The sequence below is a fragment of the Elephantulus edwardii genome, unplaced genomic scaffold, assembly GCF_000299155.1.
Source record: "Elephantulus edwardii isolate Elephantulus edwardi_28Jun2011 unplaced genomic scaffold, EleEdw1.0 scaffold00034, whole genome shotgun sequence".
NCBI lineage: Eukaryota > Metazoa > Chordata > Mammalia > Macroscelidea > Macroscelididae > Elephantulus > Elephantulus edwardii.
Window position 1 is genome coordinate 20,958,957 of NW_006399784.1, and position 22,711 is coordinate 20,981,667.

At 38.1% G+C, this 22,711-nt stretch overlaps 1 protein-coding gene across 1 annotated transcript in view; it reads right to left on the bottom strand.

Annotated features, from left to right (window-relative positions):
- The window catches only part of FAM160A1 (family with sequence similarity 160, member A1), a 155,534-nt gene that overhangs the window by 121,832 nt on the left and 10,991 nt on the right, over positions 1–22,711 (bottom strand). Inside the window, exons 3-4 of the mRNA XM_006884476.1 lie at positions 3,363–3,521; positions 563–649 (exon numbers count right to left, since the gene is read on the bottom strand). Of these exons, the coding sequence (XP_006884538.1) occupies positions 563–649; positions 3,363–3,521 (246 nt within the window). The remainder of the gene's footprint in view (positions 1–562; positions 650–3,362; positions 3,522–22,711) is intronic.

A 22,711-nucleotide genomic window follows, 5' to 3' on the forward strand; every position in this document is an offset into this window, starting at 1 on the left:
AAAAAAAACTACTAAAGTTAGAATTCTATGTTCATCGGGATCTTCCTAAAACCCTTAAAATTAAACACAGCTGCTGAATGATTATACAAAATGAAAATGTCAAATGAAATCAGAGGGGTGATAATGGACCTTAACTTGGCTTCACTTTAAATTTTGCTATCATAAAGCTCTTAAAATAAAAAGAAAAACACCACAGCCCTCCATTAGAGAAATGGCAAACTCATGATATGTATGCTACTCCTTACTACCCCTTTGCAATGCCTACCTAGTAGGGACTTTATGTAGTCTTTATGCCAGACTTGGCTTCAGAAGGCAGAATAACAGAGAGTCCCAAAACAGTAAGAATCTATTTTCCAATCCAAGAACGTCTTGCTTGACATTCACAACACTGAATAATAAATCACATTATACTTTAACTAAGGCCATTGTTTGATATTGCTAAAAAGTGCAGATGGAATCAGAAGAAAATGAAAGTCAAAACCACCATCACGGTAACTGCGTTTGTTCACCTTCCTCAGTTTCCATCACCTGTGCCATAGACAGGAGCTGACTGATCACTGACCTTATGGAGAGCGGGAGCCAGGACCGGAACCAAGAATCCATTGTAAATGTAATTGACAAGCTGATTGCGTATCAAGGGGTGAGCAACCTAAGAAAGACACACATCATCACGAAACAGGCAAAAAGTACAATCTTTATGTTGTTTTAGTCAAACCTTTTCTATGGACAATCTGAATTCCAACAAAGCTAAATTTGGGTAAATAATCAGTGGCTATAGAATAATTAAGATTTCAAAATGCCATGTATTTTTTTTTCAGATGGTTGGTTCCAGCTTTATGATAGATGGTGAAGAGCTTGAAATTGTTAACAGCTTTTTGTTTGGCTTCACAATCAACACTCTTGATTCCAGCAGCCAGAAAGTAAAATGAGTAATTTCACTGGGAAAATCTGCTGTCAGGGATCTCTCCAGAGTATTGAAGAGCAACAAGGCCAGTCTAGAGACTAAGGTGTGCCTGATCTAGGCCAATGTCTTTGCAACGGCAAACTATGGGTCAGAGAGCTAGACAATGAGTAGGGGTGACAGAAAGAGAACTGGTGCCTTTTATCTGTGGTGCTAAAGAAGGACGTTGAATATACCAATGGCTGCTAGAAGAATAAACAAGTTTATGCTAGAGAGGGTGAAACCAGGTTGCTCCTTGGAGGCAAGGATTCTGAATCTCCATCTGACATAATTTGGACATCTTGTGAGGGACCAGTCGTTGGAGAGGGACATCATGCTTGGGAGGGTGGAGGGACAGAAAGAGAGGAAGACCCTTGATGAGATGGATTGATTCAGTGACTGAGGTAAGGAGGGTAGGTATGTCAGGGACAGTAAAGCTGGCACAGGATAGAGCAGGGTTCAGGGCTATTGTACATGGGGTTGCTATGAGTTGCAAGCAACTCAACACCACATAGAAATAACAATAGTTCCAGTATAAACAGCAACAATTAGCCAAAAAAATGGTAATTTTAAAGTTTCACTTTGGAAGAAAATCATAAACTGATTTTATTCTCTTATTGTTGTCTGCCATCACATCAATCATGATCCAAAGCAACCTGTACACAGAATGGCCACATTTAGTTTCTTGACTAGAGAGCAGACCTCCAGGTCTTTTCTGTTACAGTCCCCTTTAGCTAGCAGCCAAACACTTAAACATTGCACCACCAAGGTTCCTTCTCAGTATGTCTGATGAATTATAATTTTAAATTAATAAGCTGAAAATTATAAGTTTTGCCCCAGGTCTCAAGTTTATTTGTGACTATTACACAAGCACACACACACATACACACATTAACCCTATGAACATCTGTCTATTTTACTAGGGAAAAAGGATCACTGATAGGGCAGTGGTTAAAGTGAACCAAAAAGTCAATGGTTCAAATCTATCAGCTGCAAACAAAGGAGAAATATATAGCCGACTGCTTCCACAAAAATTTACTCCCTTAGGACTATGGGGTAGAACTATACTCTGAAATAGAGTGACTTTACGAGTAGATTTAGTGAAGGGCTAGCAGAAAGAATTTTCTCTATTTGAAGATGTCATTTCTAGCAGTCATTTCTTTAGGAAAGGAAAGCATTTAGAAAATTTTTTACTAAAACCCAGATACTATCTTGAAAAAAAAAGGCATTATTAGAGCTGCGACATTTCTCAAAATATATTAGGCATAAGTAACTCTTTATTAACATCCCCAAATTAAAGTGTACAGCTCCAGTTTTAAAATATAGTATGAAACAGACAATTTCCTTGCTGTTACTAATGTCTCCTAGCTTAGCTTTAACAACTCCTAGAGAAGTAAGACTACATCTTTAAATTACTGCTCATTCCTTTCCACATGCACATTTTAGAAGGAACTAACAGGAGCTCTATTAGGAGCTCCATTGTTTTTATTTCCACATTCTTCTGCAAAGAGAAAAAAAAATGTTGATTGCAATTTTTTTAAAAGAACTCCTAACAAATAATTCACTTATCTTATGTACACAAATAAAATTTCTTCTGACTTAGTAATAAAAATGAGATTGGAGCTAAACTAATTTACTTGCATTTTCTTCTAGAAGCTATTTTTCTATTTGGTAGATAAAAAGATTATAACTAACATTTATCACCCTACAATCACCATAAAGAAAACTTGGTTTCATAATAAGACCAAAATTAAAGTAATATTTATGATGTATAAAAATAAAGTGGTTTTTGATGGCAACCTTCTACACTTCCTTAAATATACATAAAATCTTATTTTTTATAAAACAAGTAATAAGCGATGTGAAGGTAAAAAATCTAATCAAGAAGTCAAATATACAAAAGTCCAGAAGTTGTTTTTTCCCCCAAGCAGGCCAATTTCAAAGAAAATTTAATTTGTGTTGCTAAGAAGATGCTTAACTTCTTCTAAATTCAATTGGGTTAACAATATTCTTTATGTAGTATGCACCATTAAGCAAAATAAAGTGTTTTCCTTTGCAGACTACCAATAAGACCTTGAAATAAAAGTGTTATAATCTGAAGTACTTAAAAAGCTAAAAATATCTATTTAAAGAGTCAGGAATTGAATTTATTTTTGATGGTTATGTGAAGAATCAAAACAGAATTAACACTTTTTTATGCAGAAGATAAAGAAAATAACTTTTTTCCTCAAAACTTAAAAAAAAAACCTTCCAGAAAATGATAAACATTTTCACTCATCCAAAGGCATTCAATATGCTTAAAATATGACTACTGCTTAAAATATATTTAAAATGTAAAATATGAATGTTCATAACTGATAATTTGCAATTATCACATTCAAGATGGCACTATAATCAAGAGCTATTTTATAGTACTTGGTACCTGTATAACCGCATTACAAAACTCCAGGGAGTTCATGAACTGGACAAGAGAGGGGAGAAGGAGCCAGTCATCTTTAAGAAGACAGTGCCATTCGTCGCCTTTTTCTTCTAGCTTTGTAGGCAAGGAAGAGTAGAGACCACTGAGCCCAGTTGCAAGGACCTGTGTTCAGAAATAAAAACATAATCAACTATTTTCCAAAGTTCTTAACTTGCAGCAAACAATTCCCAGGTGACATGGATAACATTAGCTGTAGGCAACGTCTCTCAATTGAACTCACTGCTGTCACTTAACTCTCTGGCAGGTTTTCAGATGTTATAAATTGCATGGGAACAGACTGCCAATCTATCCCATGGAGCAGCTGGTGGATTCAAACTGCCTGCCTTTGGATTGAAAGCACAATTCCTTACTCACTAGGCCACCAGAGGTCCCTACACTTTAAGTGTCAGGGTACTGGCCAGCTAGGGCAGGAAGCTCTGATGTCCTAGTGGCAAGAAGCGGCACAGCTATCCCAAAGGCATGAGGTTTGAGTGTATCGGCTGTTCCATAGGAGAAAGACAGGCAATCTCCTCCTGTTTGATTAACTGCCTGTGAAAACCCATAGGGGCAGCTATGGGTCGGTTCCGACTCGGTGGTATACAACAGCCAGCTAAGAAGGATTCAGCCTGTAGAAATAATAAGAAAGGACAACTCCAGCAGGGGCAACAGGAGCACGAGAGGTATCTGGCAAATACAGACAGTTGATATGGGCTACTAATTTCCTAATGTGAAAAACGTATGCTGGCCTAGGTCTGCTGAGAGTGAGAGGAATACACACGAAAACCAACAAAACATGATTCCAACCCCTAATGAATTCTGAAAAGGGACGAATCAGGAGAAGAAAGGCAGCTGAATATACAACCTTCTAGAACACATGCATTTAGCAAGCAGCAGATAACCTGCCTTGGTGTATAAAAGGCAATGAGAGAAAGATAATCCAGAACATTGCAAGGCTGTGGAAACCACTGTTACTATTGTAATATACTCATTTATTCCTTTACTCAGTTGTTGTTGTTGTCAGGTGCCATCAAGTATGATTCATAGCAACCCTATGACAACCAACAGACCTGAATCCTATCTTGTGCCGTCCTCAGCATCTCTGCTATACTTGAGCAGATTGCTGTAGTCACCATGTCAATCCATCTTGCTGGGGGTCTTCCTCTCCTTAGCTGACTCTCCACCTTTCCAAGCATTATGTTATTTTCCAAGGAATAGTTTTTTCTCATAATATGCCCAATGTACTACAGATGAAGTTTTGCCAACATTGCCTCCAGAGAGCACTCTGGCTGTACTTTCTCCAAGATATACCTATTTGTTCTGTTGGCAGCCTATAGGATATTTAGTACTCTTCTCCAACACCGCAAGTCAAAAGTATCAATTCATCATCTACCATCCTTTTTCACTGTCCAGTTCTCAGATACATACCAGGTTAATGAAAAGACCCTGGCCTAAATCAGGTGTATCTCAGTCCTCAAACTGACACCATTGCACTTCAGTACTTCGGAGAGGTCCCTGACAATGGACTTGCCCAACGCAATGCATCTCCTGATCTACTGACTGCTGACAAGGAGCTGACTGTAGATCCAAGTAAGAGTAAATCATTTAGAGCTTCAATCCTTTCTCATTGAAAACACAATGTCTCAATGATATAACGGTGCTTGCTGAAAGTGCAGAAGACTTGAAGCACTTAATAATGAAGATTGAAGAGCAATATGTCATACTTCCAAAAACAAAATTCCTTATCTGGACCAATAAATAACATGATAAAAAGATGACACATTGGAATTTTCAGTGATTCCTTTTATTTGGATATACAATCAACCATTATAGAAGCAATAATCAAGAAATCAAAGAACATGAAGATAATCTGCTGCAAAAGATCTCTTTCAAAAGAGCAAGATGTCACTTTGAAGACTGAAGTGAATTTGACTGGAGCCAAGACAATACTACAAACATAATATGTACACAAAAGTTAGACAATGAATAAGAATTGATAGATGTGCTTTATGGTGGTTTTTTAGTTATTTGCAATCAAATCAGAACCAGCTCATAGCTGACCCATCAGTGGTTTTACAGAGATTATAAATTGCATGGGAGGATACTGCCCATTGTGGTAAAGAATTTTCAATATACCATGGACTACCAGAAGAACAAACTGTCTTAGCAAAAGAATAGCCAGTCATTTCACCTACTTTTTACCAGCTCCAGAAGAAAGAAAGTTCATTAGGAGAGTGTTGTTCCTAGAGAAAGCACTAGTGCTTGGCAAAGAAGAAGGTGGTGGTGGTGGTTGTTACTATGCACCATCGAGTTGCCTGCAACTCATAACAACCCTTCGTACAATAGGTCTGATCCCTGCCCTATTCTGAGCCTGTCTCACTGATTCCGACACACCTATCCCCCAATACCCCAGTTACGGTGTCAATTCATCTCATCCAAGGTCTTCTTCACTGTCTCTTCACCCTTCCAAGTATGATTTCCTTCTCCAAGAACCAGTCCCTCCTGGCCAAATGCCCAAACTATGTGAGGCACAGCTTCAAAATTCTTGTCTCCAAGGAGAAAACTTGGTTTCACCCTCTCCAAGAGAGGGTTTGTCCTCTTGGCAGTCTATGTTTTATACTCTTCTCCAGCCTAACTCAAGGGAATTTATCTTTTTTTATCATCTTTAGTAATTTTCCAGTTCTATGATACATAGCAAGTATTAATTGTGAAGACCATAGTCTGGATTAGGTGCACCTTAGTCTTTAGACTGACATCATTGCTCTTTAGCACTTTGGAGCTGTCTAGGACAGCATACTTTCCCAGTGCATCTTTTGATTTCCTGAATGCCGGTGCCAAGAGTATTTATTGATTGTGGAGCCAAGCAAGCGGAAACTGTTAACAAGCTCAGTCTCTTCTCCATCTATTACGGTGCTGCCAATTGGCTCAGTGGTGAGAATTTTGTCTCTGGAACCACTTTTGTCCTCTCAAATCAGGTAATGCCCATCATTCTAGATTCCTACCAGACTTTGTTGACAATCAGAGATTCAAAGCAAGACAAGGGAAAGAAAAAGGTTAGTTGGGGGGAAAGCAAGACTCCCCATTGAGATGGACCAATACTGTGGCTACAGTAATGGACTCGAACATAGCAAAGATAGTGAGTATGGCAGTGGTTTTCAGTCTGTTGTATATGGGATCATTGTGATCTAAACCGACTTTACCCTTCAAAATCAACAATACAATATTTGCTGTGTAACTGTTAGACAACATTGCAAAATAAATAATAACAGACTTATTATATTTTATTATTTTGTCCACAGGGTTGTTCTGAGTTGGCATCAATGGGATGGCACCTAACAAATATTTATAGTAAAAAGTTACACTGGGTGTAGAGAATACAACAGTAAATCGACGGCACATTTACTTCTTTCAAAATCAGGGTATCTATGGCCCCAAAGGACAATGTATGCTACTTACAGTATTTAACTGGTTGTCAACATATCCAAACAAATCATATTTATTTCAGTTATGAATGTGACTTAACTAAGATACCTGTTATAAAATTAGAAACCTCCAGCAGGAAAAAAACAGAGACCAAAAGTTCTCCTTCAAGAGAAATTGAATCTTGATGCCACATTTATTAAAATCAATTACATTTGCTGGCTCATGCTAAATTAACCCCAGAACAAAGGCTTTAATTCTGCATACTCTTGATTCCTTAACACTTTAAGGCTTTGAAGATGAATTCATAAAGACAGGCTTAATTTGTCTGACTAAAAAGCTGAGGATAACTATTCAGTATATCAATATAATTACAGCAACATTAATTTTCAAATTACATACATCAGTGACAGTAATTAAAAATAACACATACCTAATATTCACTGGTTTGGGGGTGGGGTGTGTGTGTGTGTGTGTGTGTGTCTGGGATTTTTTTTTTTAAAGAAAAGCATCAAAGCATCTTATGAAACAGCATGAATCAGATTCAAACAGAAGCCTGCCTATAAGGATCAACTTTGGGACAGCTATGTGTGGGGTCCTGCCATGTTTCTGCTACTTTCAAAGCAGGGTTAAGATAATGTCTCTGCCATGGTCTTCAGAATGGAAAGAAACATGGCAGAAAAAACTCTGCAGAATAAAAGGTATCAAAATCTTAAGAATGAGGTTTTAAGTCTTTAAGGCTAGATCCTTAACAATGCTTGCTTCCAAAATTGTGCTCTAAATGCAAACACACTCCCCGAGTCTACACATGTTTCTAGAACACAGATCGTTGGCCAGGAACTTGGAAAGTGTGGGAAATGGCAGTGAGCAAGTCTCCCCAGGTGGAATGGAGAGAACAGAAAATAAACGAATAAATGCAAGGAAGGATGGTTATTAAAAAGGGGATTGTGGAGATGCAATAGAAACTAGGAGGCAGGAGAGGCAACATGACCTGATGGTACACTTAAGGAGCCAGAAAACGATGTGTAGAAAAAGAGTATCCTATCCAGCTGGAGAGGGCTCTGGGAGGCCTGCTGAAAACACTGACATCACCTGAAGAAAATCAGAGGAAAAATATGCCACAGAGCGACAGGATGACATTAGCATTTAGAAAACAGAAGGAATAGAAAGTGCTTCTTCCCATTAACAATAACCTCGAACAGCAGTTCAGATAAGGAATGATGGGAAGATGGAGCAGAGTAGTCGAACTGCAATAAAGAAACTAATTTTGAAAATGACACAAATTACTCTAAAATGGATTAAAACCTGCTAAGAAAATAATACACTTAGTCTTCTGAACACTTTCATAAACATATTTATTCTCTTAGAAATTTTATTCTTCTGGAGGAAATAAAACGAAGTGTGAACTGTATTTGCAATGACTATTCTTTTAAGCTAAAATCCTATTACTGGGTTGTTTTTTTATTATTATTGTTCTGTACTGTTAAGTCAGAAATTACTAATAAGAGGCAGTAAATCACATCGGAGGTGACTGCACATCTTTCTTGCATGTAGCAGCTGGTGGATCTGAACCGTGTGCCTTTGGATTAGCAGCACAGCTCCTTACCACTAGGCCACCCGAGCTCTCATTACTATTTAGAAAATAAAAAACAAATCTATTTTTTTCCAGATTGACAAACATAAAGGTAATATGCGCATTGCTAGGAGAGAAAAGGAAGTAGGGTTTATCACTTACTAGTCTTCAGAAGGATAAAACAGTAGAAAAATGACCTTTTTGATAAGTATCTCAAATTGAACATAAATTTAATGAGATCTAAAACAGAAATGTGCCTTATATAAAACATTCACAGGTTCCAAGTGAAATTTTACCGAGAGGTTTAAAAGAGCCTAGTAATATAAGACAATGAGAACCTCTACAATAAGTCCTTTTTGAACTTTACGAGTTCAATGGGAAGACCCAACATGGTAAGCATGTGTCCCAGTTTTACAGGCTGAAGCTTCCTGAAATAGGACCTCAGGCTTAAGTGTGGGCCAAGCACAGCTCCTAACACTTCCTTTTCCAGATTCCATCTACAAATATACAAGTCACACATTCTTGGATAGCTAGCCAGAAAGAAACTCAGTTCTTCGGATTTCAGCAAAATCTGTCATCTCACCCTATTTACACTCAAAAAAGTAAAAGGTTTGTAGATTTTTTTTCTCCAGGCTCAACAATTTAACAGTACAACTAACTTCTGTTTTTAACTTTAAATTTAAGAAAATGTAGAAATAGATGTCTATAACACTCACCAGCTCACTAAAAAGAAAGGGGTAATGGGGTTCTTGTCTTAAGGAGTGGACCTGTGTTCAATTTCAAAGCAACGCATCCTATGTGGAAGTGGAAGTTTGCATATTACTCCCTCAGAAAATCCTGCCCATCTATATCAGAAAATTAGTCATCTATTCAGAATAACAACAACAACCTAGAGAGAGCTACGTTGGCCTAGTGGACAGAAAGTTATGCTACCAAGCCCAAGGTGGGTGATTTTCATCTGCAGCCCTTAGGCCTGGTTCAAATGGGTTTTTGTCAAACACTGTTCTAGGTGGTATAGCATTGGTCTGTGCATTGCTGTACAGAGGGAACTCGCGGTTGCTGTGAAACTGAACACTGTGACACTGATGTGTCAAATGCAATAATGGTTACTTATGGTGGACAGTGTTTGGTGGAGCTCCCCGATTAAAACAAGCTTAGAAGCAGGAGTGGCATCCACTTCCAACATAACTTGCCTCCAGAAACCCTAAGAGCAGTGCTCAGGCCTTTCGTTCACAGGGTCTCTATGAGTCGTCTACAACTCAACGGCACCCAATAGCAACAACATTATTCAGAATAGTCATCTATTTTGAACCTCAGCTACGACAGCCCGACAGGTTGCGATGATGTGATCCATAACAAATCCCGGGGTGGTTCAGGATCAGGCAGGTATCCTTTCACTCTGTTGTGAATGGGGTCTCCATGATTCAAGACCTACAGGGCTTTTATGTTGTGTGCCGTGGAGTCAGAACTGATTTATACCTCACGCTCCAGCAGGCTGTCAAAGGCTGTAAAATCGCACAGCAGATTTCCTTCTTTCTCTCTCAGAGCAGCCTCCTGTGGATTTGAACTGCCTGTCTTTGGGCTGGCAACACAATTCATTACCCTCTAGGCTAATAACTACTAAAAACAAGATGTAAAATAGGGTTTGGAGGAATCAAAGGAGCTTCTTCCTGCTAAGTAGCAGTTGGATTGTGAACCTGCTATGTCTTTTACTTTTGCCTTTAATTTACTTGCAATGTAAAGGACATAGAGCTGCCAGCCGAAGGCCACATACATCCCTGGCAGCTGAAACCCACCAGTGAGTGGCTCCTTAGGAGAAAGATGAACAATTTCCTGTTGGATTTATAGCCTTGGAAACCCAATGGAAGGTCAGTTAATGGTGGGTTCTAATTTGGTAGCAGTAAGATCCATTTTAAATTGTCTTGTATTGATCCTGACCATACACCCACAAATTAGTTACAAAATGTTTCATTTATCTGTACACTAGGTATCATGAGTGGATTCCAGTTCCCAGTGACTTCATGCAAGTCAGAGCAGAACTGTGCTCCACAGGGTGTCCACTGGCCAATTGGGCTACAATAGACCATTTTCTTTGGAGAAGACCTTGGATGGACTCAAACCTCCAACCTTTCATTTAGCAGCTGAGAGTGTTAAGTGTCTGTACTAGCATATTCAACCATAAGGATAATGTTATTGTTGTTGTTATGTGTCGTCGAGTCGCTTGCGACTCATAGCAAACCTATAAGGATAATAGCAGATAAAAATGCAAATTCCCTGACACCAATACTGCACGGGACTTGATGAGACCATAGATTTTAGCATCAGAACTCGGGTGATGTTTTCATCCAGCTGAAGTTAGACTCTGCTATTTAACAGGCCAGTTGTTAAAGTTTTCAAAGTTTCCCGTTTCTTCCTTGAGTTGTTGTAAGGACTGTACAGGAAATACACAGAAAGAGATTAGGATAATGGTTTACACCCAGTAATGCTTCCAGTGGGGAAAAGAAAGATGAAAACATCAAGCATGAACATGTCAGGGACCATAGATCTTTAACTTTAAACTTTAATTTTAGCAAAATGTAAAGATTTTTAGCAGATGGCTCTAGTCTGAAGCAAGCAGCAAAACACCTGGTGGGGACCATTTGATACAATCTGCCAAAATAAAAGGCCTCATAAATTTTGGAAATGGGATAAATAACTTTCTACTTTCTGGATGTGTATCTATCTAAATGTCGACTCTTTAAATTTGCATTTCTTATTTATGTATACACTGTTTCCTACCCTTGCCAATATGTAACAAAGGGTAAGGACTTAATTATCAATATGTGATTTTTTAAAAAAGAAATGATAGAGTTGAATGTCCTTCAACCATTGCTTTGGGTTGTTGTTTTGGTGTTGGGAGGGGGAGGGGTTCCACTAAATTGTTCCCTAGAATTTCCTTTCCCTGGGAAAGTACATATTGTGATTTACCCTTTACCTCACTGCTATCAAGGAGCAGTCAACTTGGCAAGTTCTTCCTATCAACTCAACAAAAGTTTCCAAAAATGTTCCCAATTCCTGTAAAAGTCACTATTCTTCCAACAGCCTAAAGTTAATGCACTTTGACAATCATACTAGTTACAGAAAGCTTTTTGTCAATTGTGGTCCTTAGTCAGATGGTTCATAGAGTATGCTTTTATCTTCAACATAAAGAGGGCCTTTTTTGTAAATTATATAGTCAGAAGTAATTATAGAAAACTGGATACAAGGAAGAGTCTAGGATCTATCCTGAGAGGCAACTTAACACAAAACAGCTCCATGTTCCAGTCTAGTAAATGAGGTCACATGGAATTAGTGTTTTCCCTCAAATTTTAATGAACTATACAGTCTTTTACGACACATTTTTATAAAAGCAATTGCTACTTAGTGAAATCTATAAAATTCTAAACATTAACATTATACTCCATGTCCAAATGAATTTAAATCTTTAATTACTAAATACTTAAAATAAAAACCAGAAACCTACTCCTTTTAGATTTAAAAGATACTAACATTTTGTGATATTTCTTTAATGCACTCTTTCAAGAAAATACTGTCATTAAGTGCCACCGAGTCCACTATGACTCACAGCAACCCTAACGCACAGAGTTAAACCCTCCACTAAATGCGTCACCACCCTCTGTCTTTCCTTCACCCTCTCCTGTGCTGTCCTTCCACCCTTCCAGCCACAATGTCCTTTTCCAAGGACTGGTCCCTCCTGGCCACATGCCCAAAGTGTATGAGTCAGAGCTTCAAATTCCTAGGCTACAAGGAGACTTGGTTGCATCCTCTCCAATTTATTATCTCCTATTTATTTTCTTGGCAGTCCATGGTATGTTCCAGACTCTTCTCCAGTACCACAACTCAAAGCATTGATGCTTCTTCTGTCATCATTAGTAAAAATCCAGCTCTCTAAAGCATAGCAAGTAATTGTGAAGACTATGGTCTGGATTTTTTTTGAACCATGCAGTGTTTCCTTGCTCTGTTCTGATGATTGCTTGCTGATCCAAGTATAGGTTTCACATAAGCACAATCAAATGCTCTGGGATTCCTATTCTTCTCAGAGTTAACCACAGTTTGTTGTGATCCACACAAATGCCTTTGCATAGTTAATGAAGCTCAGATAGACATCCCTCTGGTACTTTCTGTTTTCAGCCAAAATGCACCTAACATTAGCTGTAATATCTCTAGTACTACCACGGCCTCTTCTAAACCCAGCCTGCATGTCCGGCAGTTCTCTGTTAATGGTCTGTTCCAGTAATTTTTGGATAATTTTCAGCAGAATCTTGCTTACATGTATATTAATGATATTGCTCAATAACTTCCACACTCTGTCAGGTCACCTTTCTTTAGAATGGGAACAAATACAGATCTCTTCAAGTCAGTTGGCCAGGTGGTTGTCCTCCAGATTTCTTGACACAACTTAGTGAGTGTATCCAGAGCAGTGCCTGTTTATTGAAATATGTCAATTTGTATACCGTCAATTCCTGGGGTCTTGTTTTTTGTCAGTTCTTTCAGAACAGCTTGAACTTCTTCTTTCATCACCACAGGCTCATGTGTTGTTTCATGAAGTTCTTCTGTGTCCACCAATATTTTTTTGGTACAGTGACTCTGTATACTTCTTCCATCTTCTTTTATGTTTCCTGGATCATTTAATACTCTGCCCAAAGTATCCTTAAGAATTACAACCCAAGGCTTGAATTTGTTCTTCAGTTTCTTCAGCTTAAGAAATGCTGAGTGAGTTTGGCCCTTTTAATTTTGTGACTCCAGCTCTTTGCACGTTTCATTACTATACTTTATCTTCCCACGCTGCCTTTGAAATCTTCTGGTTAGATCCTTAATTTCTTGATTTCTTCCCTTTGCTTTGGCTTTTTGGCACTCTAGTGCAATATTCAGTCTATTCTGAGATCTATCTTGGTTTTTCCTTACTCCTTGGTGTTTGTAATAAAGAGTGTATGCCAGGGATTTATCCTATGTCCACCTTCCCAATGTATATAAAGAACAGATAATATGGGAGGCTAGGCTCTATGAGGAGGAATATGGTATCAGGATTGGAGAAAGATTCATCAACAACTTGCATTATGCAAATGGCACAACCATGCTTGTTGAAACTAAGGAGGACCTGAAGTGCTTGCCGCAGAAAGTCAATGACTGTAACCTTCAATATTGATTGAAGCTCAACATCAAGAAAACAAAGATTCTCACCCCTGGGCTGATTGACGGCATCATGATAGATGGTGAAGAGACTGAGGTTGTTAACAGCTTTATTTTGCTTGGCTTCATAATCAACACGCTTGGTATCAACTTCCAGGAAATCAAAAGATGATTTGCATTGGGAATGTCTGCTCATAGAGACCTCTCCAGAGTGCTGAAGAGCAACAACATCAGTCTGAAGACGAAGGTGTGCCTGATAGAGGCCATGGTCTTCTCAATTACTTGCTATGTGTAAGAAAGCTCACAATGAGTAGGGATGATAAAAAGAGAATTGATGCCTTTGAGCTGCAGTGCTAGAGAAAAGGATTTAATATACCATGGGCTGCTAGGAGAACAGACAAGTTCATCCTGAAGAGAGTGAAGCCAAGCAGCTCCTTGGACACAAGGATTTTGAGGCTTTGTCTGACATACATTGGATATATCGCAAGAAAGGATCAGTCCTTGAAGAAGGATATCATGCTTGGAAGGGTGGAGGGACAGCACAAGAGAGGAAGACCCTCAATGAAATGGATTGATACAGTAATGAAAGTAGGTGTTTCAGAGACAATATGTTGGCAGAGGATAGAGCAGGTTTTAGGGCTATTATACATAGGATTGCCATGAGTGGCAAGAAGCTCAATGACACATAACAACAACAACAACAGCATGGCCTGGATCAGGTGCATCTTAGTCTCTAGACTAATATCGTTGCTTCTCAGTACTCTAGAGATGTTCCTGGCAGCAGATTTTTCCCAATGCAATTCATCTTTTGATTTCCTGACTATTGGTACCAGGAGCGTTGTTTGTGGAGCCGAGCAAGCAGTAATTGTTAACAACCTCAATCTTTTCTCCATCTATCATGGTCTTCTTGATGTTCAGCTTCAATCCATACTGAAGACAATCAAGTGTTCAGGGGTTCCCATTCTTCTCAAGGTTAGCCACAATTTGTTGTCATACACACAGTCAAATATCTTTCCACAGTCAATGAAACACAAATATACATTCCTCTTGTACTCTTTGCTTTCTGCCAAGATCCATCTGATATTGTCAATGATGTCTCTAGAGCCATGACCGCTTCTAAACCCAGCTTGTATTTCTGGTAGCTTTCTATCGATATACTGTTCCAGCTGTTTTTTTGATAACCTTCAGCAGGATTTTGCTTGCATGTGTTATTAGTGATATTATTTGATACTTTCAACACTCTCTCAGGTAACCTTTTTTTGGAATGGGAATAAATATGGATCTCTGTCAGGTGGCCAGGTAGTTGTCCTCCAGATTTCTTGGCACAACCTGGTGAACATGTTTAGGGAAGCATTCATTTATTGAAACTTGTTAATTTGAAGATATCTTTTTTATGAATACATACATGCCAAATCTCTCTATGGCAGATATTGGGATGCAAAAGTCTAACGTCATGCAAATATTGAAGTTTTCTAAGTATTGCCAGAATGTAATTGCGTTATTACACCCATTTACATTCTCAAGAGTTTCTATTTTTCCTTACCATTGGAAACACTATGCTATCACTTGTCTAAAGATTAGTCAATCTGATGAGTATTCTCTAGCATCTCATTGTGGGTTCAATTCCCTGGTTCTAAGGAAGTTATACCTAATTTCCTCTGCTTATTGACTTCTGGAAATTGCCTGTTCCTATTCTTTCCTGATTTTTAAATGGGTTAATTAGCCTTTTTTTTATCACTGTGATGTTGTTGTTGTATATCATCAAGTCAGAGCTAACTCATAAGCTGACCTTCAACAAGTAAAGGCAGTAAATCACATAGGAGGAGACTATCCTCACACGGGGCAGCAGCTTGTGAATTCAAACCATGTGTCTCTGGGATGGCACTGAAACTCATTACCACTAAGCCACCAGAACTTCCCAAAACATATGAGAGGAGATTGTCCACCTTTACTTCATGGAACAGCTAGTGGATTCAAACTGTCTTTGGGTTGGGTCTTTGGGTTGGCAGCACAACTCTTTACCCACTAGGCCATAAGGACCCCCTTACAAATGTGTGGTCACTAATATGTTGTTAACTAGTTTGGATGTAATCTCTTTGTAGTTATGTGCATTGCCTCAATCTGTGTTCTTAATTCCAATCTTCTCATCTTTTCTTTATACTTAGTGCTTTCTAGGGAGACTTGGTAATTTATTATTTATACAGAAGGTCATGAATTAAAACACATGGAACTCTGAGTTCCACAGCTCAGATTCAAATTTTGCCACTAACTCTAGATACCCGTGTATACAAGGTATTTGGAGTGATTTATTAATTCCTGCACACTAGACCAGCCTTCTGGTGGTACAATATATAGAGTTGTGCTGTTAACCCAAAGGCCATGCTTCTCTTACCCTTCAAATTCACCAGTGACTCTGAAGGAGAAGACTCCTCCCTTTATGATTTATAGGCTGAAAAACTCAATAGAGTTGCAATGAGTTGGAAGTGACTCATTGGTAGTGAATGAGTGAAAGACTAGTGTGAATAGTACTACATAGGTTTACAGCTTTCTTTTTGAATCCTGATTTCAATTCCTTTGGGTATACACATAGGATTGAGATTGCTGAATCTTATGGTAGCTCTATATTCAGTTTTCTAAAGAATCATCAAACTGTTTTCCATAGAAATTGTACCATTTTGAAATTCTGTGGCACCCGGGATATCAGGGATATCCTGGATGAAAGTAAAGAATACCAGAAGAACATCTATTTGTGCTTTATTGACTATGCAAAGGCATTTGAGTGTGTGTATCATAATAAGTTGTGGCTGAGACTGAGAAGAATGGGAGTCCCAGAGCACTTAACTGTGCTCATGTGGAACCTATGCCTGGACCAAGAGGCTGCTGTGAGAACAGAGCAGGGGAACACAGCATAGCTTAAAATTGAGAAGGGAGTGCATCAGAGTTGTATTCTCTCTCCACACCTATTCAGTCTGCATGCTGAGCAAATTATTTGAGAAGCTGGACTCTATAAAGAGAAGTGTGGCATCACGATTGGAGGGAGACTCATCAATAACCTTGCTTGCTGAAAATGAGGAGGACTTGAAGTACTTGTTGCAGAAGATCAAGGAAGCAGCCTTCAGTGTGGATTGTGTTTCAATGTCAAGGAAACAAAGATTCCCACCACTGGACCAATAGGCAGTATCATGATGGATGAAGAGGAAACTGCAACTGTCAACCACTTCATCTTGCTTGGATTCACAATTAACACCCTTGGTACTAGCAGTCACAAAATAAGGAGATACATTCTCCTTATATGCAGTTAGGGACCTCTCCAAATTATTGAGGAATAATGATGTCAGTTTGAGGACTATGGTAGGTCTGATTCAGACTATAGTCTTGCTGATCACTTGCTATGCATCTGAGAGCTCGACAATGAATAAGGAGGACAGAAAAAGAACTTATGTCTTTGAGTTGTGGTGCTGAAGAAGAGACCTGAACATCCCATGGGCAACCAAAAGAACAAATAGATATGTCTTGGAAAGTGTGCAGCTGGACTGCTCTTTAAAGGTAAGAATGATGAAGCTTTGCTTCACATACCTTGGACATGTTGCTAGAAGGGGCTTTTCTTTGGAGAGGAACATGATGCTGGAAAGGGCAGAGGGTTGACAAAGGAGAGGAAGACCCTCAGCCAGGTGGACTGACACAGTGACTGCCTCAATGAGCTCTGTGTGTCAGAAAGTGTGAGGATGTCCCAGAATTTGTTCATAGGGTCGCTATGAGTCGTACTTGACTTGCTGGTACCTAGCAACAACCGGCAAAGGGTGAGAGTTTTAATTTTACTACACACATTCTTGCCAATTCTTGCTTTCCACTAAAATCATAGCCATCCTATGAATGGCAAAATGGTACCTCACTGTGGTTTTGACTTACTTCTTTATAATGTCATGAAGCTGATTAGAATGCATGACTGCAAGTATCAATTAGTAATCAGAATGTAGTACACATAAAGAATGAATCTAAGAAAAAAGAAGTCATAAAAATGAAATGAAGGAATAAAGATTGATATTCTAGACACTAGCGTGTTGGAATAGATGAGTACTGGCCATTCTGAACTGAGCAGTAACAAGTTCCCCTATGCCAGGAATGATAAATTGGAGAGGAATGGCATTACGTTCATTGTTCTATTCTCATGTAGAATGCTGTCAGTGATAACATCTATACACTTACCTAAAAGGCAGAAGAGTTAATAAGACTATTATTTGCATTTATGTACTAACTACTAATGCCAATAATGATGGAATTAAAATGTTTTACCAATTTCATCAGTCTGAACTTGATCAAACATAAAATCAAGATGCACTGATAATTACTGGTGATTAGAATATGAAAGCTGGAAACGAAGAAGGACTCCTACTTAGAAATTTTGATCTTGGTGATAAAAATGATAATGAAGGCTGCATGATAGATTTTTGCAATACCAGTGACTTAAAATTGCAAGTAACAGGTTGTTTTTTTCCCCAACAACATAAATGGTGAGTGAATACATTGACCTCACCAGCAGAATATACAGCAATCGTTCCAACTATATTTAGGAACAGAGATAATGAAGAACTCAACATTATCCGTGAGAAGAAGGCCAGGGGCTATTACAGAACATACCATCAAATACTCCTGCACAAATTCACACTAACACTGAAGGAAATGAAAATGTCTATAATAGTAAAATTACGATCCTGAGTATATTATATCTAAAGACAGAGACTCTAAAAATAAGTCTGACCCACTGAACAATAATCATCCAAAACTAGACAAATTTGGGGATGATATCAAGGACATCATGCTTGAAAAAAGTAAAAGGCTGGAAAGAAGGGGGGAAAAAATCCCAAACAGGTATCAGAAGAGACTCTAACGCACATTCCTAAATACACAATGGCTAAAACACGGGGGAAATCATGCAGTAGAAGGGCTGAATGAAATACTGCAAAGAGCAGCTCTCAAAGACAAAGTATTACAGTGCTTAGAAAATTTTTAAAAAGAACACACTTGGAGTTTCTGAAGCTAAAAGATCTGGAGAAAAAGTTAAACTTCGAGTTGCAAATATACTGAAAAATTACATGGAAAAATTTGAACAACGTAGTAAGCATCAAAAGATAGAAGAATTAATTACTAATTCCTAGTTAATCACCAGCTATTATTTGTGCATCAAAACTCACAAAAAATCATCAAAAGAAGACAGAAGGAAAAAACGTTACTCAATGTTCAACCTTTTTATAATGCAGCAGCAGATGAGTAAGGACCAATGGTTCTGAAGGAACAAGTCCAACCTGCACTAAAGGCATTGACAAACAAGCCTCCAGAATTAATACCAATTGAGATGTTTCTCAAAATGGATTTAAAATCCAAAAAATTTGGAAGACAGATATCTGACCAATGAACTAAGATCCATATTTGTGCCCATTCAAAAAAAAAAAAAACGATGAAACAGAATGAGGAAATTATCAAACAATATCGTTAATATCACATGCAAAAATAATTGGCTGAAGGGAATTAAAAATACTGTTGCAACAATACATCAATAGGAAAGTTCCAGAAATTCAAGATGATTTCAGATGATTATGTAGAATGATGGATGCCATTGCTGGATTGGATCTTGACTGAAAACAGAATATCAGATGAATCTTGACTGAAAGCAGAGAACACCAGAAAAATGTTTATATCTGTATTTTATCAACTACTTAAAGGCATTCAAATGTGTAGATCATACAAATTACGTGTAACACTGATAAAATGGTAATTTCAGAAGACTTAATTCCACTCATATAGAAACTACATAGACCAAGAAGCAGTCATGTGAACAGAACAAGGGGATATTGCGTGATTTAAAATAGAAAAAGGGATATATAGGATTGTATCTTTCCCCTATAGTTATTTAATCTGTATTACAAGCAAATGATCTCAGATGTTGAACTACATGAAGAGTATGGCATTAGGCCTATCAGGATAAACATAAAACACACTGAAGTAGTCAAGGATTTTTGTTTTACTTGGATCCACAATTAACTCTCATGAAAGAAGCAATTTAAAAAAAAAATCAAAATTACTTGGCACTAGGCAAATCTGCTATAAAATACTTCTTTAAAATGTTAAAATTCAAAGTGTTGCTTTAAGAACTATGGTGCATCTGACCCAAGACATGCTATTTGTAATTGTCTTATGTGCACATAAAAGCTGTACAATGAGTAGAAGACAAGAAGAATTGATGCATCTGCTGGTGAAGAATATTAAATACGCCATGGACCATAGGAAGAGGAAAGAACTCCTTCAAAGAAGTACAGTAAAAATGCTCCGTAGAAGTGAGGGTGGCAAGACTTCATCTCACTTTTTTTTGACATGTTATCAAGAAGGACCAATCCTTGGCGTAGGACTTTATGCTTGGTAGAGGCTGAGCAAAACAAGAAAGAGACCAACCCTCAACAAGTCTGACTCACACAGCGGCTACAACAAATGGCTTAAACACGGTAGTGGTTTTGAGGATGGCAGAAGAGCATGAAATGTTTTGTTTTGTATATATGGTCACTATGAGTCAGAACCAATTCAACAGCACCTAACAATAACTATGGCTAATAATATTGGGCATTTTTTACATACTTTTAATAATTCTATATCTTCTCTTTCTAAAATGGCTACTCATGTCCTTTGCTCATTTTTACCGGCTTGTTTCCTTTAAAAAATTAGTTTCAGGCATTCTTTATGTATTCTGGATATCAAATCCTTAACAGATGGATGTATGGATCCCAGTAAACTTCTTCCAGTTTTTAGTTCCTTTCCTGACTTTATTGATAAAGCCTTTGATATGCGAACATTCTAAATTTTGGTGATTACTATTTTCTCTTTTACTACTTGTGCTTTGGTGTCATATCTGAAATTATTTGTTACAAACTAGGTCAGAAAGCATTAATCTGATGTTTTGTGGTTTTAGTATTCATACTGACCAATTTTGAGTTAACTCTCACACATAGTATGAAGTATGGTCCCAGCTTTCTTCTTTTGGATAAGGAAGCAATAAAATCTCCTTTTGTAAGATTAATAAGTCTAGTTCTGCACTTAACCTTATATAGTCTTTGTCCTTGAATCTGGAGACATAACCTTTGGAGTAACCGAGACAACTTGGTCTAAGACTACCAGAATCCAAAGATTCTGCTGTGAAGTGGGACCTAGTCAGAAAGGGCTAACCTGGAAGGCCAACATCAATCTCAAGAAGCACAAGTTAACTTATCGTGTAGGACTAACCTATAGAAGCCTGCAACACTAAGTCTCGGAAAGTGTCCAGGTTGATGACTGAAAGGATCATGTTCCTTCTGGCATGGCAGCTCAGCCTTGGTATCCTTCCCGGACCGTGTGTTTGTACTGAGTCCTAATATTGATCACAATTTAGACTCTAAATCCTTTTACTTTTAAGCATTTTTTACTTTAATAAAACCAGTAGTGATAATATCACCTGTGATAATCTGTGAGTTGTCGTAGTTAATTAATGAACCCAAAGATAGTGGCATCTTAAATGTTAATGTGTGATCTAGCCCTAGAAAGCTAGAGACATAGGGAGAGAGGCAGTGCTGCATGGGAAGGGGGAGAGGGGCTGTGCTAGAAATGATGAAAAAGTGGGAATATAGAGAGGACTAATCTTCACATTCCAGGAACGGGCTTTATACAGGTTCTCATCCACAAAGCTATTATCATAGCCCTCAAGTCTCCAGCAAAGAGCACTGCGTGGCTGATAGCCTTTATTTTAGCTCAATGAAACCTGCTGGACTTCCAAACTATGAAACTGTAAGATGAAAATAAAACAAACTTACTGCTATTGAATTAGAACTAGCCCATAGCTGGCTTTCCTCTGGGTTTTCGAGACTATAAATTACACCAGAAAACCTCAATCTTCTTTGTCCTCTGGAGCTGCTGGTGGATTCCAGTCATCAGCCAGCATGGCCTTTGGGTTAGTGGTGCAACTTTCTATAGTCAAACCATCAGCGTTCCCTGTCAGAGCTCCAATAGGAAATAAAGGCAGTAAAGATGCTTAGATTTAGGGTGAGAGGTTCATTTTTGCTTAAATAATATTCATTAGAAAGAGTTTTTTTAAAAAAGCTTTTGAACTAAGGGAGCTCTGGTGGCCTAGTGACAAGAAGCTGCACTGCAATCCCAAAGGCACACAGTTCAAATCCAACAGATGCTCTGCTGGAGAAGGAGGGGCAATCCTCTCCTGTACCAGGCAGATACGGTTTGACGGTACACACACACACACACACACACACACACACACATAATAAAATTTAATTTTCTTTTTAAAAAAAAGCTTTTGAACTGTTCAAGAAGAACAGACTTACTATGTTGGCACAGATGAGTAAAGTTCTACACTTCTCATTCAAATAGAAATCTTTGTTCAATCTCCTTGTTTTTTTGTTAGAAACCAGTGAAGAGAAAAGATACAAGGCATTCTACAGTTATTAATGAAAATAATATTTTTAAAAAATTTTACTAATCTATTTGCTCTGAAAGAAATATTCACAAGACAATAGGTGAATTAATTTTATCAGTAAAAGGAGTCATAGTTTAGTAGCTGTTAAGTGCCATCAATCAACTACAACTCACAGCGATCCTATAAACAACAGATTGAAACTTTGCCCCATCATGCACCATCCTCACGATATCCTTGATGTAGCAATCACTGTGTCAAACAAACCCTCTCACTGAAGGTCTTCCTCTCTTTCATTATTTCTCTACTCTTCCCAGGTTGATGGCTTTTTCTTTAAAAAAAGGACAAGGACAATGGAACAAGGGGATTGAATGAAGATTTCTTGTTGAATGAAGATTTCTTGTTGAATGAGAAGTCCAGAACTTTATTCATCTGTGCCATCATATTAAGCCTGTTCTTTTCTGAAAATGTCCAGAGTGCTTAAGATGAAATTTTATCATTCTTGCCTCCAACAGGCACCTGGCTGTACATCTTCCAAGATAGATTTGTTTGGAGTTTTGGCAGTCCATAGTACAGTCGGTCCTTGTTTCTAACACCAAAATGCCAAGCCATTGATTCTTTTTGGATCTTCCTTAGACCCTGCCCAACTTTCAAATATTTACAAAGCAACTGAAAAGTACCATGGCTTGGGTCAATTCTTTAATCTTC